The 14,414-nt window shown below is 38.0% G+C and overlaps 6 protein-coding genes across 6 annotated transcripts; 2 read left to right on the plus strand and 4 right to left on the minus strand.

The window, feature by feature from the left end:
• Position 1: 1 nt before the first annotated feature.
• SOCG_04683 (STE/STE20/YSK protein kinase Sid1) lies at positions 2-1,949 on the plus strand. Its single transcript, XM_013165275.1, has 2 exons — positions 2-251; positions 438-1,949. The coding sequence occupies exons 1-2, from the start codon at positions 135-137 to the stop codon at positions 1,764-1,766; spliced, it is 1,446 nt and encodes a 481-aa protein (XP_013020729.1). The 5' UTR covers positions 2-134; the 3' UTR covers positions 1,767-1,949.
• SOCG_04682 (inositol polyphosphate phosphatase) lies at positions 25-5,699 on the minus strand. Its single transcript, XM_013165274.1, has 2 exons — positions 2,011-5,699; positions 25-1,969 (listed from the first exon to the last, which is right to left on the minus strand). The coding sequence occupies exons 1-2, from the start codon at positions 5,496-5,498 to the stop codon at positions 1,864-1,866; spliced, it is 3,594 nt and encodes a 1,197-aa protein (XP_013020728.1). The 5' UTR covers positions 5,499-5,699; the 3' UTR covers positions 25-1,863.
• On the minus strand, positions 5,634-7,944 carry SOCG_04681 (septin Spn4). The gene has a single exon (XM_013165273.1). The coding sequence runs from the start codon at positions 7,725-7,727 to the stop codon at positions 6,585-6,587; it is 1,143 nt and encodes a 380-aa protein (XP_013020727.1). The 5' UTR covers positions 7,728-7,944; the 3' UTR covers positions 5,634-6,584.
• A 538-nt stretch (positions 7,945-8,482) lies between these two features.
• SOCG_04680 (tRNA methyltransferase complex catalytic subunit Cpd1) lies at positions 8,483-10,002 on the plus strand. The gene has a single exon (XM_013165272.1). The coding sequence runs from the start codon at positions 8,778-8,780 to the stop codon at positions 9,879-9,881; it is 1,104 nt and encodes a 367-aa protein (XP_013020726.1). The 5' UTR covers positions 8,483-8,777; the 3' UTR covers positions 9,882-10,002.
• Positions 9,945-11,656, minus strand: SOCG_04679 (Swr1 complex subunit Swc4). Its single transcript, XM_013165271.1, has 4 exons — positions 11,388-11,656; positions 11,181-11,269; positions 11,048-11,125; positions 9,945-10,992 (listed from the first exon to the last, which is right to left on the minus strand). Exons 1-4 carry the CDS (start codon positions 11,591-11,593, stop codon positions 10,031-10,033), a joined length of 1,335 nt encoding a protein of 444 aa, XP_013020725.1. The 5' UTR covers positions 11,594-11,656; the 3' UTR covers positions 9,945-10,030.
• A 103-nt stretch (positions 11,657-11,759) lies between these two features.
• On the minus strand, positions 11,760-14,322 carry SOCG_04678 (dynamin family protein Vps1). The gene is made up of 4 exons (XM_013165270.1): positions 14,127-14,322; positions 13,260-14,072; positions 12,331-13,216; positions 11,760-12,294 (listed from the first exon to the last, which is right to left on the minus strand). Exons 1-4 carry the CDS (start codon positions 14,217-14,219, stop codon positions 12,044-12,046), a joined length of 2,043 nt encoding a protein of 680 aa, XP_013020724.1. The 5' UTR covers positions 14,220-14,322; the 3' UTR covers positions 11,760-12,043.
• Between the last annotated feature and the right edge of the window lie 92 nt (positions 14,323-14,414).

The following is a 14,414-nucleotide window of genomic DNA, read 5'->3' on the forward strand; positions in this document are numbered from 1 at the left end:
TTAGTACCATAGTTTTACTTTGTAAAGGAATGATTATTTTATTTGAGAAATATTTATTATAAAAAAAATCAATTATACGCAGTTTACTTGTTAGCTATTTCTAGCTTTTTTTCGCTGTACCCAAGAATAATGCCATGTTTCCGCTTTCAGCTCAGTCGTATATTCTGAAAGAGAAAATTGGTTCGGGATCTTTTGGTATCGTTTGGAGGGCAATTGAGAAATCGTCTGGTGCTACTTTAGCAGTCAAGCAGGTAAGTCGAGATATTGGAATTCGCATAACGGATCATCATGAGGCATGATATTCTACGATGTATGGATGCTTCGTTGAAAATGTTTGATGAAATCGTCTATAAATATTACCAGGAAATCGTTACAAAGCTCATATAGTGGGGAATACCGTGTTTGTTTGATTTTTGAGATTTCTAACTGAAACATAGATTGATTTGGAAGCCTCTGTGGATGACACAAGTGAAATTGAACAGGAAGTTCATATGCTTTCAAATTGTAGTCATCCTAATGTTATTAAATATTACGGATGCTTCGTCCAAGGACACGTTCTTTGGATTCTTATGGAACATATGGATGGAGGTTCTGTTTCTGGGCTGTTAAAAAAGCAAGGCTTGGAAGAAAAAACGATCTCAATAATCTTAAGGGAAACCTTGAAGGGTCTAACTTATCTACACGATCAAAATAAAATTCACAGGGACATAAAAGCTGCAAATATACTCTTGTCATCCACGACTGGTGAAGTTAAACTTGCTGACTTTGGTGTGGCTGCCCAACTTTCAAATGCCGCTTCCAGACGATATACCTTCGTAGGGACCCCTTTTTGGATGGCCCCAGAAGTAATACAACAAACTAGCTATGGAACAGCAGCAGATATCTGGTCTTTAGGAATTACGGCTATAGAGATGGCAGAAGCAGCTCCTCCCAGAGCAACAATGCATCCTATGCGTGTTATATTTGAAATTCCACAATCGGAACCGCCAAAGCTTTCCTCCAATTACAGTCTGGAATTTCGAGACTTTGTGTCTCGTTGCTTAAAACTTCATCCTGCTTCTCGTCGTTCTTCGTCGTCTCTTCTAGACCATCCGTTTATAAAAGGCTCAGGAAAAGTTGAGTTTCTGATACCCTTACTTTTGGAAAACAAAATCCTTAATGAAGTAGAACAAAATTCCGAAGATGATCTTGATCCAGGAACTACTAACACTATAAAACAACCAAACTCCACGACACATCTGAAAAATAGTACCATTGATGACGGTTGGAACTTTGAAGAAACGGTTCGCATTAGTTCTCCGCATGAAACTAAAAAGAATCTCTCCGTCGAGACAACAAAACCGCAGAAAACCGAGACGTCTAATTCAGATTTTACTTTTTCATCTTTGCATCCCAATGAAGCCGATCTTACTTTGAAAAGGCCCAGAAATCAGACCATCAAAGAAAACTCCACTGGTACATCTCATTTTATTAAACATCCTCATCCACGAAACCTTGCGGTTACATGCTTTGACTCTATAGTTTCTACAATTCTTTCAGATCCAAATTTGTCTGCAGATCAAAGGTCCTCTCTGAAGTTGTTGGGTTCTACGTTCGACTCGTTGGATGAAGATACATCTTCCCGTCTAATGAAAAGCTTTATGTTTGACAGCAAGCTCAACCCAAAGAAAAAAAAACGAGGACCTATAGCTCAACTTCTATTCTCACGATGGCTTGAAGAAACTGATAAACGTCGAAACTCAAGTTACTCTTTTTCACCCGAGTAACGAAATGTATCTTAGATGATTGAAAGCATAATTTATTCATAGTACATATTAGTAAATATATGTAAAAATAGTATATATAATAACGAGAGTTAGAAAATTATGAAATGCTTCGTATGGCATCTTGAACATTCCATTGAGACCCTATTAGCACACGCTCAGCTTGTTCACGATCCAAAGAAGTGTGTACTGTTAGATAATGTAACCTGATAGTTGTTAGCAAATATTTTATAAAGATATCACTTACTTGGCTTCCCGTTTGACGGAATCAGCATAACCCAACCACTTGTTTTTAATAATATCCCACGTTGAAGCTTGTTCCTGCGCATTTATGAGTTTTACTTTCGCATGAAGTAATGCTGACACTGGACGATGGTCAGATGCGCGAACCTCATGTCGCCTATAGTTCTCAGCATACACATAATCCGTGTCACCTCGAAAGCAGATACGATCACACCAAGCTGGAACCCTCTTCTTTTCACTAGAATCATATCTATCACTATTAACATCATATTTATATGTGGGCGCGAAAGCTATTTCAGGCTCACTAAAAGTTCGTAACCTAAAACCTGCGTTGCGTTTCCTTTCTTGTGTTAATTGATCACTTTCCAAAAGCGTTTTTAAATCCTTTTTCTTTAGTAAATCGTTGACTTTCGGTCTTAAAAGATTGATTCGATAATTGAGGTCCCCATGTAAAATACAAACTTCATGATCTAATATTTGAGAACCGTCACCACCTGCTTCAAAGCTGTTCAACCGATCCATTTCATTGCTGTCTGGAGTCAGTGCCGCAGAGTCTAAAATCGTTGCTAGATCATTATTTCTCGCTGCCTTACTGGTCTGTCCAGCAGCTAAATGACAGTTCACAATGCAAAATGAAGTATCATCAATCAGAAAACGAATGACAATAGCACCTTTATTCCCGTGTAAACCACCCAATCCAGTTTTGACAGTGGTGGTTTGTAACATTCGTATTTTATTTTTTAGCGCACTTTTAACAAAAACGCAAGAAAAAAGGCCGACCAGATTTTCACATACCAAAACCTGATACTCACTCTTTGGATCACTTCGAGCCATTTCAGATTCTAGCCTTTCACGCCATAAACGGTATTGCCTAGAAATGTTGTCACTATTTGAAGCATTATTTTTAGTACTGGATGAAAGCAAACTTTTGGCGGTCAACTTTTTATTTTCAAGATCTACCAGTTCTTGAAAGCCAAATACCACTATGTCTGGGTATCCATTTTCTTTCAGTAAGGCCTTTATGAAATCAGATCCAGCATCCTGGCTTTTGAAATCCGACGGTTTGGAAGCGCCAGCATTCCAGGAACAGACTAACGCACCGATATCATCAAAAGAGCTATATTTCGGAAAAAATTTTCTCATTTCAGTAGATAACCAATCGCCCATCATTAATCCATCCCAAAATTTCACAACTGGAGAACAAAGACTGACAACCTGCAACCGTTTAGCCTTCCAGATGCTGTTAATATCTATGCCTAAAACAGTGTTGGCACCACTTTGACTAACTTTATGAGCATGCCATGTTTTCAGTAACCGCCAAGGGCTGGAAGAAGCATCAAAAACGTAAATCATTCCAGTAGTATAAGCTGCCCAAATAGTATTACTGACACCAACCAAAGAACTTATACGATAAAATGAACTACTCGTTACAAGCTCTACAAACCGATATTGCGTTTTTGAATATATCGAAATTTTACCATCAACATGGCCGTAGAAAACGAGGTCAGGAAAGTTAGGTATAGCTGTACCGCAAGATATATCGCCAATAAGTCCTGGAGGTGTCAATGGTTTTGGAAGAACAGACGGACGTTCACTATTATCAGGGTCATACACATATATAGATTTGCCAACTACAACCCATAACAAGCTATCGTCTACTACCATGGCATGTGAAGCATGGGGAACAATACGGACAGACTTCGGGTCTGATTGCACACTTAACCCCATTATCTTATCTTCTTTCCAAACAAAAAGTCGACCTGATTCATCAAGAGTCCAAACTTCATTCCTACGTGTCAGGATATGAGAAATTGCCGTATGGGGAGTACTTCTTTTGTTCACTATATGGTGATTGATAATATCCATCTCCCAAAGAACACCATCTCGAGTACCAATCCAAACAAATCTCCCATCATCGGCTACCTTATCGCCAGAAGGTTTGAAAGACATTGCAGTTACTTTTACGTCTCCCAAAGGCACATGCCAATTGCATAGTCCCGTAATAGAATCGTAAACGCGGAACGCGCCATTGCCAGCTACAACAAGGCATTCCCCACTTACAACGAAAACACGAGCTTCAAAATCCAAATTTATTGAATTAGCTCCGTTCATAAAAGTAGGTTGGTTTCTACGGACGCACGATACATCAGGTAAACTACCTTTCAAAATTGTATCTGATTGAGAAGTAGATGGAGAGCCAGAAGACATAGAAGTGTCATGAACGTCACTAAGAGCAGAGGAAGAGGTAGGCCTTCGGCCAGATGATAACGATCTTCCAAGTTGAGGAGATACAAGAAAGGGAGGAGGAGACGCAGACACAGTTTCATTTGCCAGATTGTTTAGGGATATGTCCGGCGCCATTTGGCTGGGACGCGGAGGTAACTTGGGTTTTTCAGCGGATAATATAGGCTCAGAGGCAGAAAAGCTGTTGTTTGAAACTGGTGATGACACTGAAGAAATTCTTCTGCTTGGCAAACCACTCGAAAGTTCATTTGAAGTCGATGTACAAACATTATGAGACGACTTCCGAGCAGGGGGTCTTGGTGGCCGCTGAGGAGTTCGACTTGGAAGATGATGAGCCATTGCAATACGTGATTGCTGTACAGCTTCTGCGGCGACAGACTTAGGGGGTCTAGGAGAAGGAACGGGAGGTTGAACATCGGTTTGTTGACCTTGTACCCTTAGTGGAACAGAAACGGGAATTGAAGAGGAATCTAAAGCTTCAGAGTCATTTGAAAATGGGTTATCTTGTTGTTCGGGAAATTTTTGAGAGGAAACTTTTTCACGTACAGGTTCGTCTTCCTGCTCAGACGAGATTATCGAGGATAACTCAGATCCAGATTCAGATTCTGGATCATCTTCCGTTTCATTTTTTTCGTTCGAAGACTTTTCTTCAGTATGGCTTGGTTTTAGTTCCGAATTTGATCGTGCTAATGATGAGATTTTTTCCGAAATATTTTTTGGTTTCGTGGCATAATTAGGTCTAGGAAGTGTCGTTAAATCATTGTAATCTCGTGAACCAAAAGAGCGTGAAGGTTTTTGCGGCAAAGGAGAAACCGAAATAAAAGAGTTGGATGCAGTAGGTGATGACGGCACAACAGCATCCGTATCCGAAGATTTTTCTTGCTTTTCAGAAAATCCTTTTCGTAAAGCTTCAAAGCTAGCTTTGTTTTTTAGCTTGTCATTCGAGCCTTCATTTCTTTCAAATTCTGGTAATGAATTGGACACACTTAACTTTTCTTCCTGAGTGGATCTAGTGTCTAAAGAAGGAATTGAAGAGGGAATTTGTATTCCTTGGTTTTTATGACGAGTATTTTCTGAATTATTGGTATTCTGTTCTTGATGATTCAGATGCTTTCTTAATGGGGTATTTGTACTGGTGTTCGTAACATCATTGGAGCTAAGAGATTCAAATTTTGACCGCAATGACAGAACCGATTGAGGAAATTCGGGTTCTTTTTGGTCACTACTCGAGTCCTGTCGAGACGCCATAATCCATGTTTACACCGTGAAATGTAAAAATTGCAACAAAAATTACTAAATTCCAAAAGTCTCCTTTTAATATAGATATATAGTAATTATAGGTTGAGATTTGGATAAGCAATTATACAGTTTAGGTCCTCTTCTTATAGCTCACTTGAGTGCTGGAAGAAGGCAGTGTTCAGAATTATGTGTGGCACAACTGAGTGCCTTACTCAGTTTAGTCGTTTCATTTTGAACGGTAATAGTTATTTAAAGCGGAATCTTATGATTGTAGATAAACTCAAATAATAAAAGCTCTAAATTCACCATTTACATATAGCTTTGGCCGTACAACAAAAAAAACTATATTTCTAACCTAAAGATTGACTGAAGGTCTTTCTGGATTGGAACACGTTAGGGAATTCAATTGTTCCTAGCTTATTGTTATTTAATAGAAAAGAATCCCAACCAGAACGCTGAAATTCCTGTAGATGTTTAAATAAGCAATGAGCATTCAAAGTAACTTCTATTTTTAACGCACTTTAAAACATGAATGCCTTTTTCAATTAATGGCTCTATTAATTGTACATAAATCAAGCAAATTATAATCAGTTTATATAAATCATTTTTGTCACGACAGTTTGGTAAGGGTCTTTCTTGGGCATTTTCCAAAGTCTTTATATAGTGGTAAAAAAAGTCAAGGTAGAAGTCTAAAGCAAAAAATATATATCTCGTTTGGGCTATTCCTTGGAAGATATCAAACTACTTAACTTGAAAAAGATAGAAAAGAACTCAAAAACGGTACGGGAATTCATTGGAATTTAAATTACATATAACTCCAAATAATGGCATGATGCAACCACAGAAGAGAGGGAAATAGCATGGTCTTGGACTGCCGTTTTCATGTCTTTACTAACTTCGAGATTAGAACAATGAATAAAAAAGAGAGTAGAAATCATTAAAAAATAGGAAGCTTAATTAACCATGGATAACAAATAAAGAAGGAAAGGAAGAAAAAGTTTAATACAAGCACCTTGATTCTATCAAACCGATTGAAGAAGGCATGGAAAAGTCATGGTATATATGCAGAATTATTTGTCGATGATCACAAAGAAATTAACGTTTACGGGAAGAACTGTTTAGCTTTAGTCGTTCAATTTCAAGTTCTAGTTGTTTTATTTGAACATGTTGAGCTTCAAGGTCCTTGTTTAAGTTGTCACGCTCGGCAATCAACCTTTGTTCCCATTGTCGAAAACGAGCCTCTTCTTGTCGAACTTGCTCGGTGAACCTTCTTCTGAGATTTTCTTCCTCCTCCTTAAACTTGGTATTGTCAATTGTCCTTAATTTTGGCTCCCCGTATTGGCGAACTTGCATCTGTTCTTGTCGATATTCCTCATAAATAATGTCTTCAGTTCTTTGAATTAGGTCTAACATACAGCTTCGAATCAAAAGATTTCGTAGCTGTTTGAAATCACAATGTTCTTCACTTTCAACCTCGACGATACCCCATGGATACTTTCGACCTTTAACAACGCGGCCATCAGTAGTTCGAATATCATCTTCGCTACTAACAATTGCGAAAGGCATTGCGCTGATGATTCCTTGAATTTGACGCTGGAAAACCGGGTCTCCTTCATCTATACTTGGTTTATAGATGTTGACCTGATGATAGTCAAGCACTTGTGCTATGCGTGTCTTGTACATGGCTAAATCACGTCTAGTGTACATGTCTGATTTGGCAATCACGGGAATTAAATTGACACGTTTGCACAGACGCTTCATAGCCTCCAAATCCATAGGTCGTAAGCCATTTCGTACTGGTCGGAGAAAGTATAAGCACGCATGAATACGCATGTCAATAATCTTTGTTCGATCTGGTTGTTGATCCTGTCGCATGTACGACTCATGCTGATCCTCTATAAACTCTAGAATGGATTCCCAGCAACCAGTATTATTAATAAAATCTCCAAATCCTGGAGTATCAATCATAGTAAGTCTCAAATGAAAATTCTTTTCTTCTAATTCCGCTTTGGTAATTTCGATTTCCACGCTTTTCTCCATATGTTTAGAGCGACGCGTCTCAATGTCCATATGGGGCTTAATAGAAGTAGAAAACAATGTATTGCAAAACGTCGTTTTACCGAGTCCCGATTCACCACAAAGCATAAGTGTCAAAGCAGCTCCATTACGCGACACGATTTTGTGTCTTTGATTTGGTAAGTCAGCGATTCCTACAGATAAAATCTCGTCTTCATTCATTTTTCGTCAGTCTATTCTTTGTCGAAGTTCTCGTGAAGCGTGAATTGCTTTAATGATCAATGGATTTACGTGTTATTTCGTGTTTCAGAGACTTTTTGGCAATGAAACCTTACGATCTTTGTTCGTTAAAATTAAAATACTAATTGATCTCTCTGATGTAGGAAACGGAATACAACTTCCAAGTTCAATATACCGCTTTGTTACAACTGAATGTCGGTTCTTACTGAAACAAATCCTCCTTACGGCAGATTGTTAGCAGGTTAAACTCGCGCAAAGTCTCGTTACAAGTATCTTATAAACTACAGCAAGGCGTCGATATTTGTATAGTGAACTCCTTGAACTCTGCTATATGGAGACAAGTATCGTTTATTATGATAGTATGATGTTACTTTCTAAAATACAGAAACTAGATGTCCTGAGATTATTTGTAACTAATTAGATGACCAATTTTAAGATACTATTTATTATATTTTTATTTTAAGTAGGTGGTTTAGCTTAACTCTGACTGTCGATGTTAGATATATCTAACTCTTGTTTATTCATACAAAAAGCAGCGATTCGTTGTAATAACTCTCCTTGCATGTGAGACAACATACTAAATAAAAGAATCTACTTGTAAACTCCCTAAATTTCTGGATAAATTTATCATTAATTTTTTTCACTACTATTTAATGTTTACTTTTATTTGAATACCAAACAGGTAGCATGTTACTTTATTATAATAGAATTTTTAGCAACATTTTTGCATAGGCCAGAGCTTATTAACGATTCGGCCTTCGTCAAGGCCAAACGAGAAGGTGAATTCTTTCAATAATATATATATATTTACATATTTATATCGATTTGATAAGATTTCAAAAATAATACTGCTATAGCTTTAGTATACACTGCGCGGTATATCAAATCTTCGACATAGGATTTGGTAGTTAGCTTACAAAAGGCTTTTCGCGGTTTCTTTGGTTTCATTTTATATATAATATTGACTTAAAAAGTTTAGATCCTGTGATAAATTCACACAGTATTTATTAACGATATTGCTTGGCTGTCATTATGGTCTTTTCCAAGTATAAAGAATTCGTAGAGGACGGTGATCTTGTGGTCGCATGGATAGGGAGAAACAAATTGCTTCCATTGAAAATTGAGGATGGACAAACTTTTCACAACCAGTATGGTGCTTTTCCTCATTCCGAAATGATTGGGAAACGATATGGTCAACAAATAAGTTCCTCTGCTAAACAAGGATTTATTTACCTTCTTCAACCAACTCCGGAACTTTGGACATTAGCTCTCCCTCATCGTACACAGATTGTTTATACTCCCGATATATCTATCATTTTTGAAAAACTTCGCATTGTCCACGGAACAAGAGTTATTGAGGCCGGAACAGGAAGCGCGAGTATGTCTCACGCATTATCAAGAACCGTTGGACCATCAGGAAAGCTTTATAGTTATGAATACCATGCTTCCAGATACGAGACGGCTCTGCAAGAATTCCGAGATCACAACATGTTGGATGAAGTAAATGGAAACACTCGTCTCACACATAGAGACGTATGCAAGGATGGGTTTGAAATTGCGGAATCTTCATTAGAAGTGGATGCGATCTTTTTGGATCTTCCAGCCCCTTGGGAGGCGATTCCTCATTTGATTAAACATGTTAATCGTAATGGAAGTACGCGCATCTGCTGTTTTTCTCCTTGCATGGAACAAATTCAACGCTCCGCAACTGCATTACAAGCTTCTGGTTGGTGCGATATTGAGATGTTGGAGGTCTCTTATAAGCAATGGGCTGCCAGGAAAACTAGAGTAATTCGTGTCGACGATTCAATCGAAAGATTAAAGGAAGTGAAACGTCATCGAACGGAAGGTTTTGAGAGAAGAAAAGAAAGACAACGTTTGGAAAAAGAACTTGCTGAATCCGCAGAGAACGGCGAGGAGACTACTGATTCACCGATTTCAGTACCTTCAGAACCGCCATCAAAGGCTCCTGCTACCACTGAAAGGAATCATAAACGTATACGTGAAGGTGATGAAGATTATGAATGGACCGATGTTGCGCGTATTGACTCAAATTTAAAAAATCATACAAGCTACCTTTTGTTTGCTGTCCACCTTCCTTCACAGCTCGACAATGAAAGTGAGTCTACAGAATAGAAACTCACTATAGATCACCAACATTCAGATAAAACTATGGCATTATTATTTTTGGGGTATATAGGAAACAATAAATATACTGATAACTTCAATTTTCTAAGTCGTATTGATTACCATCATTACAAAACATTATTAATATACAGATTTTTTCAGGAAGTGTTGCCCGATCCAGTGTTTACTTTTTTATTTGAACCGTTTTCAATCGCATCCGGTGGAGCAGGTCTCTTCTTAGAACCATTCAGTCGACTTTGAATGTCCGATTCTTGGGAAAAGCGATCGAGCTGTCTTTTTAGTTCTAGAAGAACAACTATAGTATTCTGTAATTCCACGTATTTTTCAGTCACTTTCGCGGTTGGCATAATCAAGCGAGACGACACGCCCAACTCGTTCATTGTAGCATGAACTTTCTGAACTAATGAAGCTTTCACGGCAGGAACTTTTTGCGATCGAACGAAACAACCGCTATGTAATTTTTCGTGCCATGAGATACCAGATTTTGCATCATTGGGCGACGGACCGTATCTAATTTTGAGAGCATTCAACGCAAACGGACGACCTGGAGTGCTGACGGAACTGCTGACACCAGAAGATGGAGCCGAATAGTTAGTAGCGGGATCTTCTGGTTTAGTGACTCGACGAGCATTAACCATGTCTTGAATCAACCCACTTACTCCAGAACTAGTATGAAACGACCTAAGGTCCTCAGTTGACTTTTGTTCATCAAGCAGCTTAAGCACTTCCTCTCGATCACTCAAGAGCTTAGATTGTAAAGACTCAATCCTCTTAAGCTCTATAAATAAAGCTTCTTCCTCAGCAACTTCTTCAGGTGTTCTAGAAGCCAAACCAACAAGGTAATTCTTTCTAATTACTTCTTGTTCCTTGTTATACTCCATACTATTAAGCAAAGAACTTTGAGCGGCTGTCATCCCGTTAATGGGATTCCGAGCGGTCAATATCTTCCTAGATACAGTATAAAAACGATCTTTGAGATCTTCCAGTGTACGATTTTTACCTACCCATTGATAGCGATCAGCTATTACAAAGAATCGAAGATCGAATTCTCTGCATAGCTTAAATAAATAGTCCGTTTCTTCTTTTGACCAATCTACATCTACCAAGGGTTAGTACAACTTAAATTGCATTTTAGGCATTTTAAAATCTAATACCTTCCAATAGTTCACGATATTCATCATCCGTATAGTCCTGGATGAAAAGGACTGTATTGAACTTTTCAAATTTGTAAGCTAAGCCCACCTGTTAGTATTGTTTAAAAGAGTTATCAGTCCAAAAAAGACATACGAGCTTCCGATTCTGCTTCTGACTTCAAAACCCAATGGCGTAACGTAAGATCATCTCCTCTGGCTGGGTTTTTGAATGGATGCCAAACCCTATAGTGTTAGAAGTTTGCATTGGCTTTAAAGAAGCAATTCAGTTTAATAAATAAAACACAATTTGATGAGTCCAACGTGCCGTATGCACAAGTACATTGAGCTTTCATTCACATACCAATTTTTCGCTTTCTGGTTACTTTTTGGCTTTTCTTTGAATTTCTTTTGGTAAATCGCTAATGGCGCTGAATTTTCACCAAGCAAAGAGAAAAGCTCTCGAGATATTCCTTCCGGGCGTCTTTCACCTTGATTTTTTGGCTTCTGCTTATTCACTGTTCCTGGAGGAGGAAGCTCAAAAACGTCTCGAATATCTGCACCACTCATCCTTAGAGATACGGACTTTGCAGATTTACTACTGGAATTGTTTGAAGTGCCAATTTTTTGGTGGTTAGTTTCATACTTACCGTGTTTTAAGAAACTGCGCTATAAAACATTAATGATTACTGCGCAAAATACATTTCTCAAAGAAAATCATTGTTTACTAATAAAACACACCTTCTGCAAAGTTTTAAGCTATATCTAATCTTTACACTCACTCTCCTTCTTCTTAAACACATACTAAAAGTCAACTATTGCAATTTTGCATTAACATCATATCTATGTATGTTTTCGTATAAAAATCAACGATGATGTGTCTACCAATTCAGGTAAATAAAAAAGCAAAGTAAGCATCATAAGTCATGTTCATCAGGTCTCATAGAAAAGCATTATGGATAAAAACAACATGACACATAAAAATGGTACATAAAACGGTATCTTTTTTTCGTGATATCATTAAGTACTGGAAACAATTTCACTGGCTTGCAATAGAGATTCAACCATATGTTCGCATTCTTTGCGACGTTGAACAGTAATGTCACTTTCTTCCAAAAGCTTCTCATAACTGTTATTTTTATAAATCTGCTCAAGTAGTTCGTGTTGGATATGCTCCTTTGAGTAGCGAATCATCTTCAATGAGACAGACTTAGGAACCATATCAGCCAGAGTTCTCTTCACGATATTAAAATAAGAAGTAATTAATAATTCTAGATGTTAGCTACATTCTTTCAATTAGAACTTACTTATAACTTCAGTATCAGTCTTTTCACGCTCTGATAAAGTGGTGGAAGCACGAAGAACAGGTGGTGGAGGTTCCATTGCGGCAAGTCTTTTCTTGTTCTTCGAGCCAAAAAAGCTTCCAAAGAAACTGCTGGCACCACTAGGTGGCGTCTCCACAGTTGGCACAGGATTATTCGTCAAAGGTTTTCCGGTCTTAGGGTCAACTGGAATGGGTTTATTGCTTTGGCTTTGTACAATCGCCATTGCTTGATGTCCAGATAAGAAGTCAGGATGTACTGTATTTATATAAGAACCTTCCATAGCAACCAAATCGCTTACTAAAGTTGCAGTTGGTTTCATGCACTTTTTGAAGAAACCCATACCAACTTTAAAAAATTCGTCTTTCAACTGAGGGAAACGCTTAAATACAGGCTTTTGGAGAAGATGATTAAGGATTCGAACCAACTCGTCGAATATAAGTGAAACACATTTCTGTGAGGGATCTTCTAAGCGCTTAATTTGTTGTTTCACAATTAACTCAAAAGCTTGTGTTCCCATAAATAGACTAGGAGAAGGACCAGATGAATTGTAAAGAATTGTACGGATATCTGTATCTTTAACTTCATCAAATGGATCCACCGCTTGTATACCATTTGAGTAGATCTCATGGAAAACAAAAGCTATACGTGCACCACCAGATAATTCGGTAATAGACAAATCCTCACTGTTACCATCGAGTACCGTGCGGAACTCATTGCAAAAGTCTGTTATAAGATTTAAAACGATGCTAGAACTGTCACCAACTAAAGAATCGCCCAGTGATTGCAGTTCAGCTTGGTATTTTGCTAAAGCAGCGTTGATACGAACTTTTATTTCAGGAAGAGTATTTCGAATATGATGCATCAAAATCTTTTTTTGTTAGTAAGCAAATGAAGAGAATATAATAACTTACCATATTTAATTTTCGAGCAAGGAAAGGAGTACCGCAGTATTGAGCTTTCGTACTATAAGAAGGATGGCTTTCAAAGAACTCTCTTTCCGCATCCAAAGCCAAACGAATGGATTTTTTACCCTCGATATCTTTTTGACCACGATTAATCACTGGTACATAGCCTAAACGCAAAGGAATTACGCGCCCAGCAAGAATATCAACAACATCAGTACCCTTGTCCATCAAATCAACCTTTGTCAAGACACCGATAGTACGTAATCCTTCAGGATCAACCTCTCTGGCCAGTTTTAAGCCATCTGAATTAGCAAGATCGGTATTAGCAGCGTTAACGGCTAAAATAATAGCATTGTTCTTGGACATGTATTTCAACACCATTTCACGTATTTGCTTTTCAATGTCCCTAGGCTGGTCACCAACAGGTACTTTTGTAAGTCCTGGAAGATCTACCAAAGTCAATGTCAAGACATGAGGAGAATATATGCGTAAATAGATAGGAACGGAAGAAATTCCTACATTTTTACCAGTCTTTTCTTCTGTTTCTCGAACTATTTCGTCTCTTATTCTTTCAAAGTTGTAAATCTTTTGACCGGGAAGATGGAGAAATTCACCCCATTCACTACTATTGTTTTCATTGGCCCCTTCATTCAATGAGTTATTAGCATCTTCACCTTTGGAAGTCTCGGAACTAGGTCTATTTATTAACTGTAAAACCAATGGACGTCTAGTTACAATTCCTGTACCACGAGGAAGAAAGTCTCTACCAACGATGTTTTCCAGTACTGAAGACTTTCCACTTGACTGCGAGCCAACCACCTAAAAGAATTGGTTAATATTTTGTGAAGCAGAGTAGCAGATAAACTTTCATACAGTAATCTGCGGTAGATCGATCAAGTTCTGAACGCCAACTGTGGAAAAGGCTTCTTGAAGTTGATTCACAACTTTGATCAAGGATGGATCCATTCTTCGTTTTCCGAATCAACTAACAGAAAAAATCGTTTCTACAATTGGGTTATATTTGGATGTATGTCGGTGGTTATTGCTGTTTATACAAAGTGGTAACACCGTTTCTTTTTCAATAGTGCAGATTACTGAAAAACGTTAAAGTAAAACTACGATAAGGAAGACAGACATAATCTGCAGATATCGTAAAACGGC

This window comes from Schizosaccharomyces octosporus (genome assembly GCF_000150505.1).
Source record: "Schizosaccharomyces octosporus yFS286 unplaced genomic scaffold supercont6.3, whole genome shotgun sequence".
NCBI lineage: Eukaryota > Fungi > Ascomycota > Schizosaccharomycetes > Schizosaccharomycetales > Schizosaccharomycetaceae > Schizosaccharomyces > Schizosaccharomyces octosporus.

What these genes read in the sequence shown, in the direction of transcription:
- SOCG_04683 (XM_013165275.1), top strand. Translation starts at nt 135, where the DNA reads ATGTTTCCGCTTTCAGCTCAGTCGTATATTCTGAAAGAGAAAATTGGT. An exon ending in CTACTTTAGCAGTCAAGCAG is followed by an intron (nt 252 to 437) that starts GTAAGTCGAGAT and finishes ACTGAAACATAG; the next exon opens with ATTGATTTGGAAGCCTCTGT.
- SOCG_04682 (XM_013165274.1), bottom strand. Translation starts at nt 5,498, where the DNA reads ATGGCGTCTCGACAGGACTCGAGTAGTGACCAAAAAGAACCCGAATTT. An exon ending in TCCGTCAAACGGGAAGCCAA is followed by an intron (nt 1,970 to 2,010) that starts GTAAGTGATATC and finishes AACAACTATCAG; the next exon opens with GTTACATTATCTAACAGTAC.
- SOCG_04681 (XM_013165273.1), bottom strand. Translation starts at nt 7,727, where the DNA reads ATGAATGAAGACGAGATTTTATCTGTAGGAATCGCTGACTTACCAAAT.
- SOCG_04680 (XM_013165272.1), top strand. Translation starts at nt 8,778, where the DNA reads ATGGTCTTTTCCAAGTATAAAGAATTCGTAGAGGACGGTGATCTTGTG.
- SOCG_04679 (XM_013165271.1), bottom strand. Translation starts at nt 11,593, where the DNA reads ATGAGTGGTGCAGATATTCGAGACGTTTTTGAGCTTCCTCCTCCAGGA. An exon ending in AACCAGAAAGCGAAAAATTG is followed by an intron (nt 11,270 to 11,387) that starts GTATGTGAATGA and finishes CTAACACTATAG; the next exon opens with GGTTTGGCATCCATTCAAAA. An exon ending in AGAAGCAGAATCGGAAGCTC is followed by an intron (nt 11,126 to 11,180) that starts GTATGTCTTTTT and finishes AGGTGGGCTTAG; the next exon opens with CTTACAAATTTGAAAAGTTC.
- SOCG_04678 (XM_013165270.1), bottom strand. Translation starts at nt 14,219, where the DNA reads ATGGATCCATCCTTGATCAAAGTTGTGAATCAACTTCAAGAAGCCTTT. An exon ending in TCGATCTACCGCAGATTACT is followed by an intron (nt 14,073 to 14,126) that starts GTATGAAAGTTT and finishes CAATTCTTTTAG; the next exon opens with GTGGTTGGCTCGCAGTCAAG. An exon ending in GACTGATACTGAAGTTATAA is followed by an intron (nt 12,295 to 12,330) that starts GTAAGTTCTAAT and finishes GCTAACATCTAG; the next exon opens with AATTATTAATTACTTCTTAT.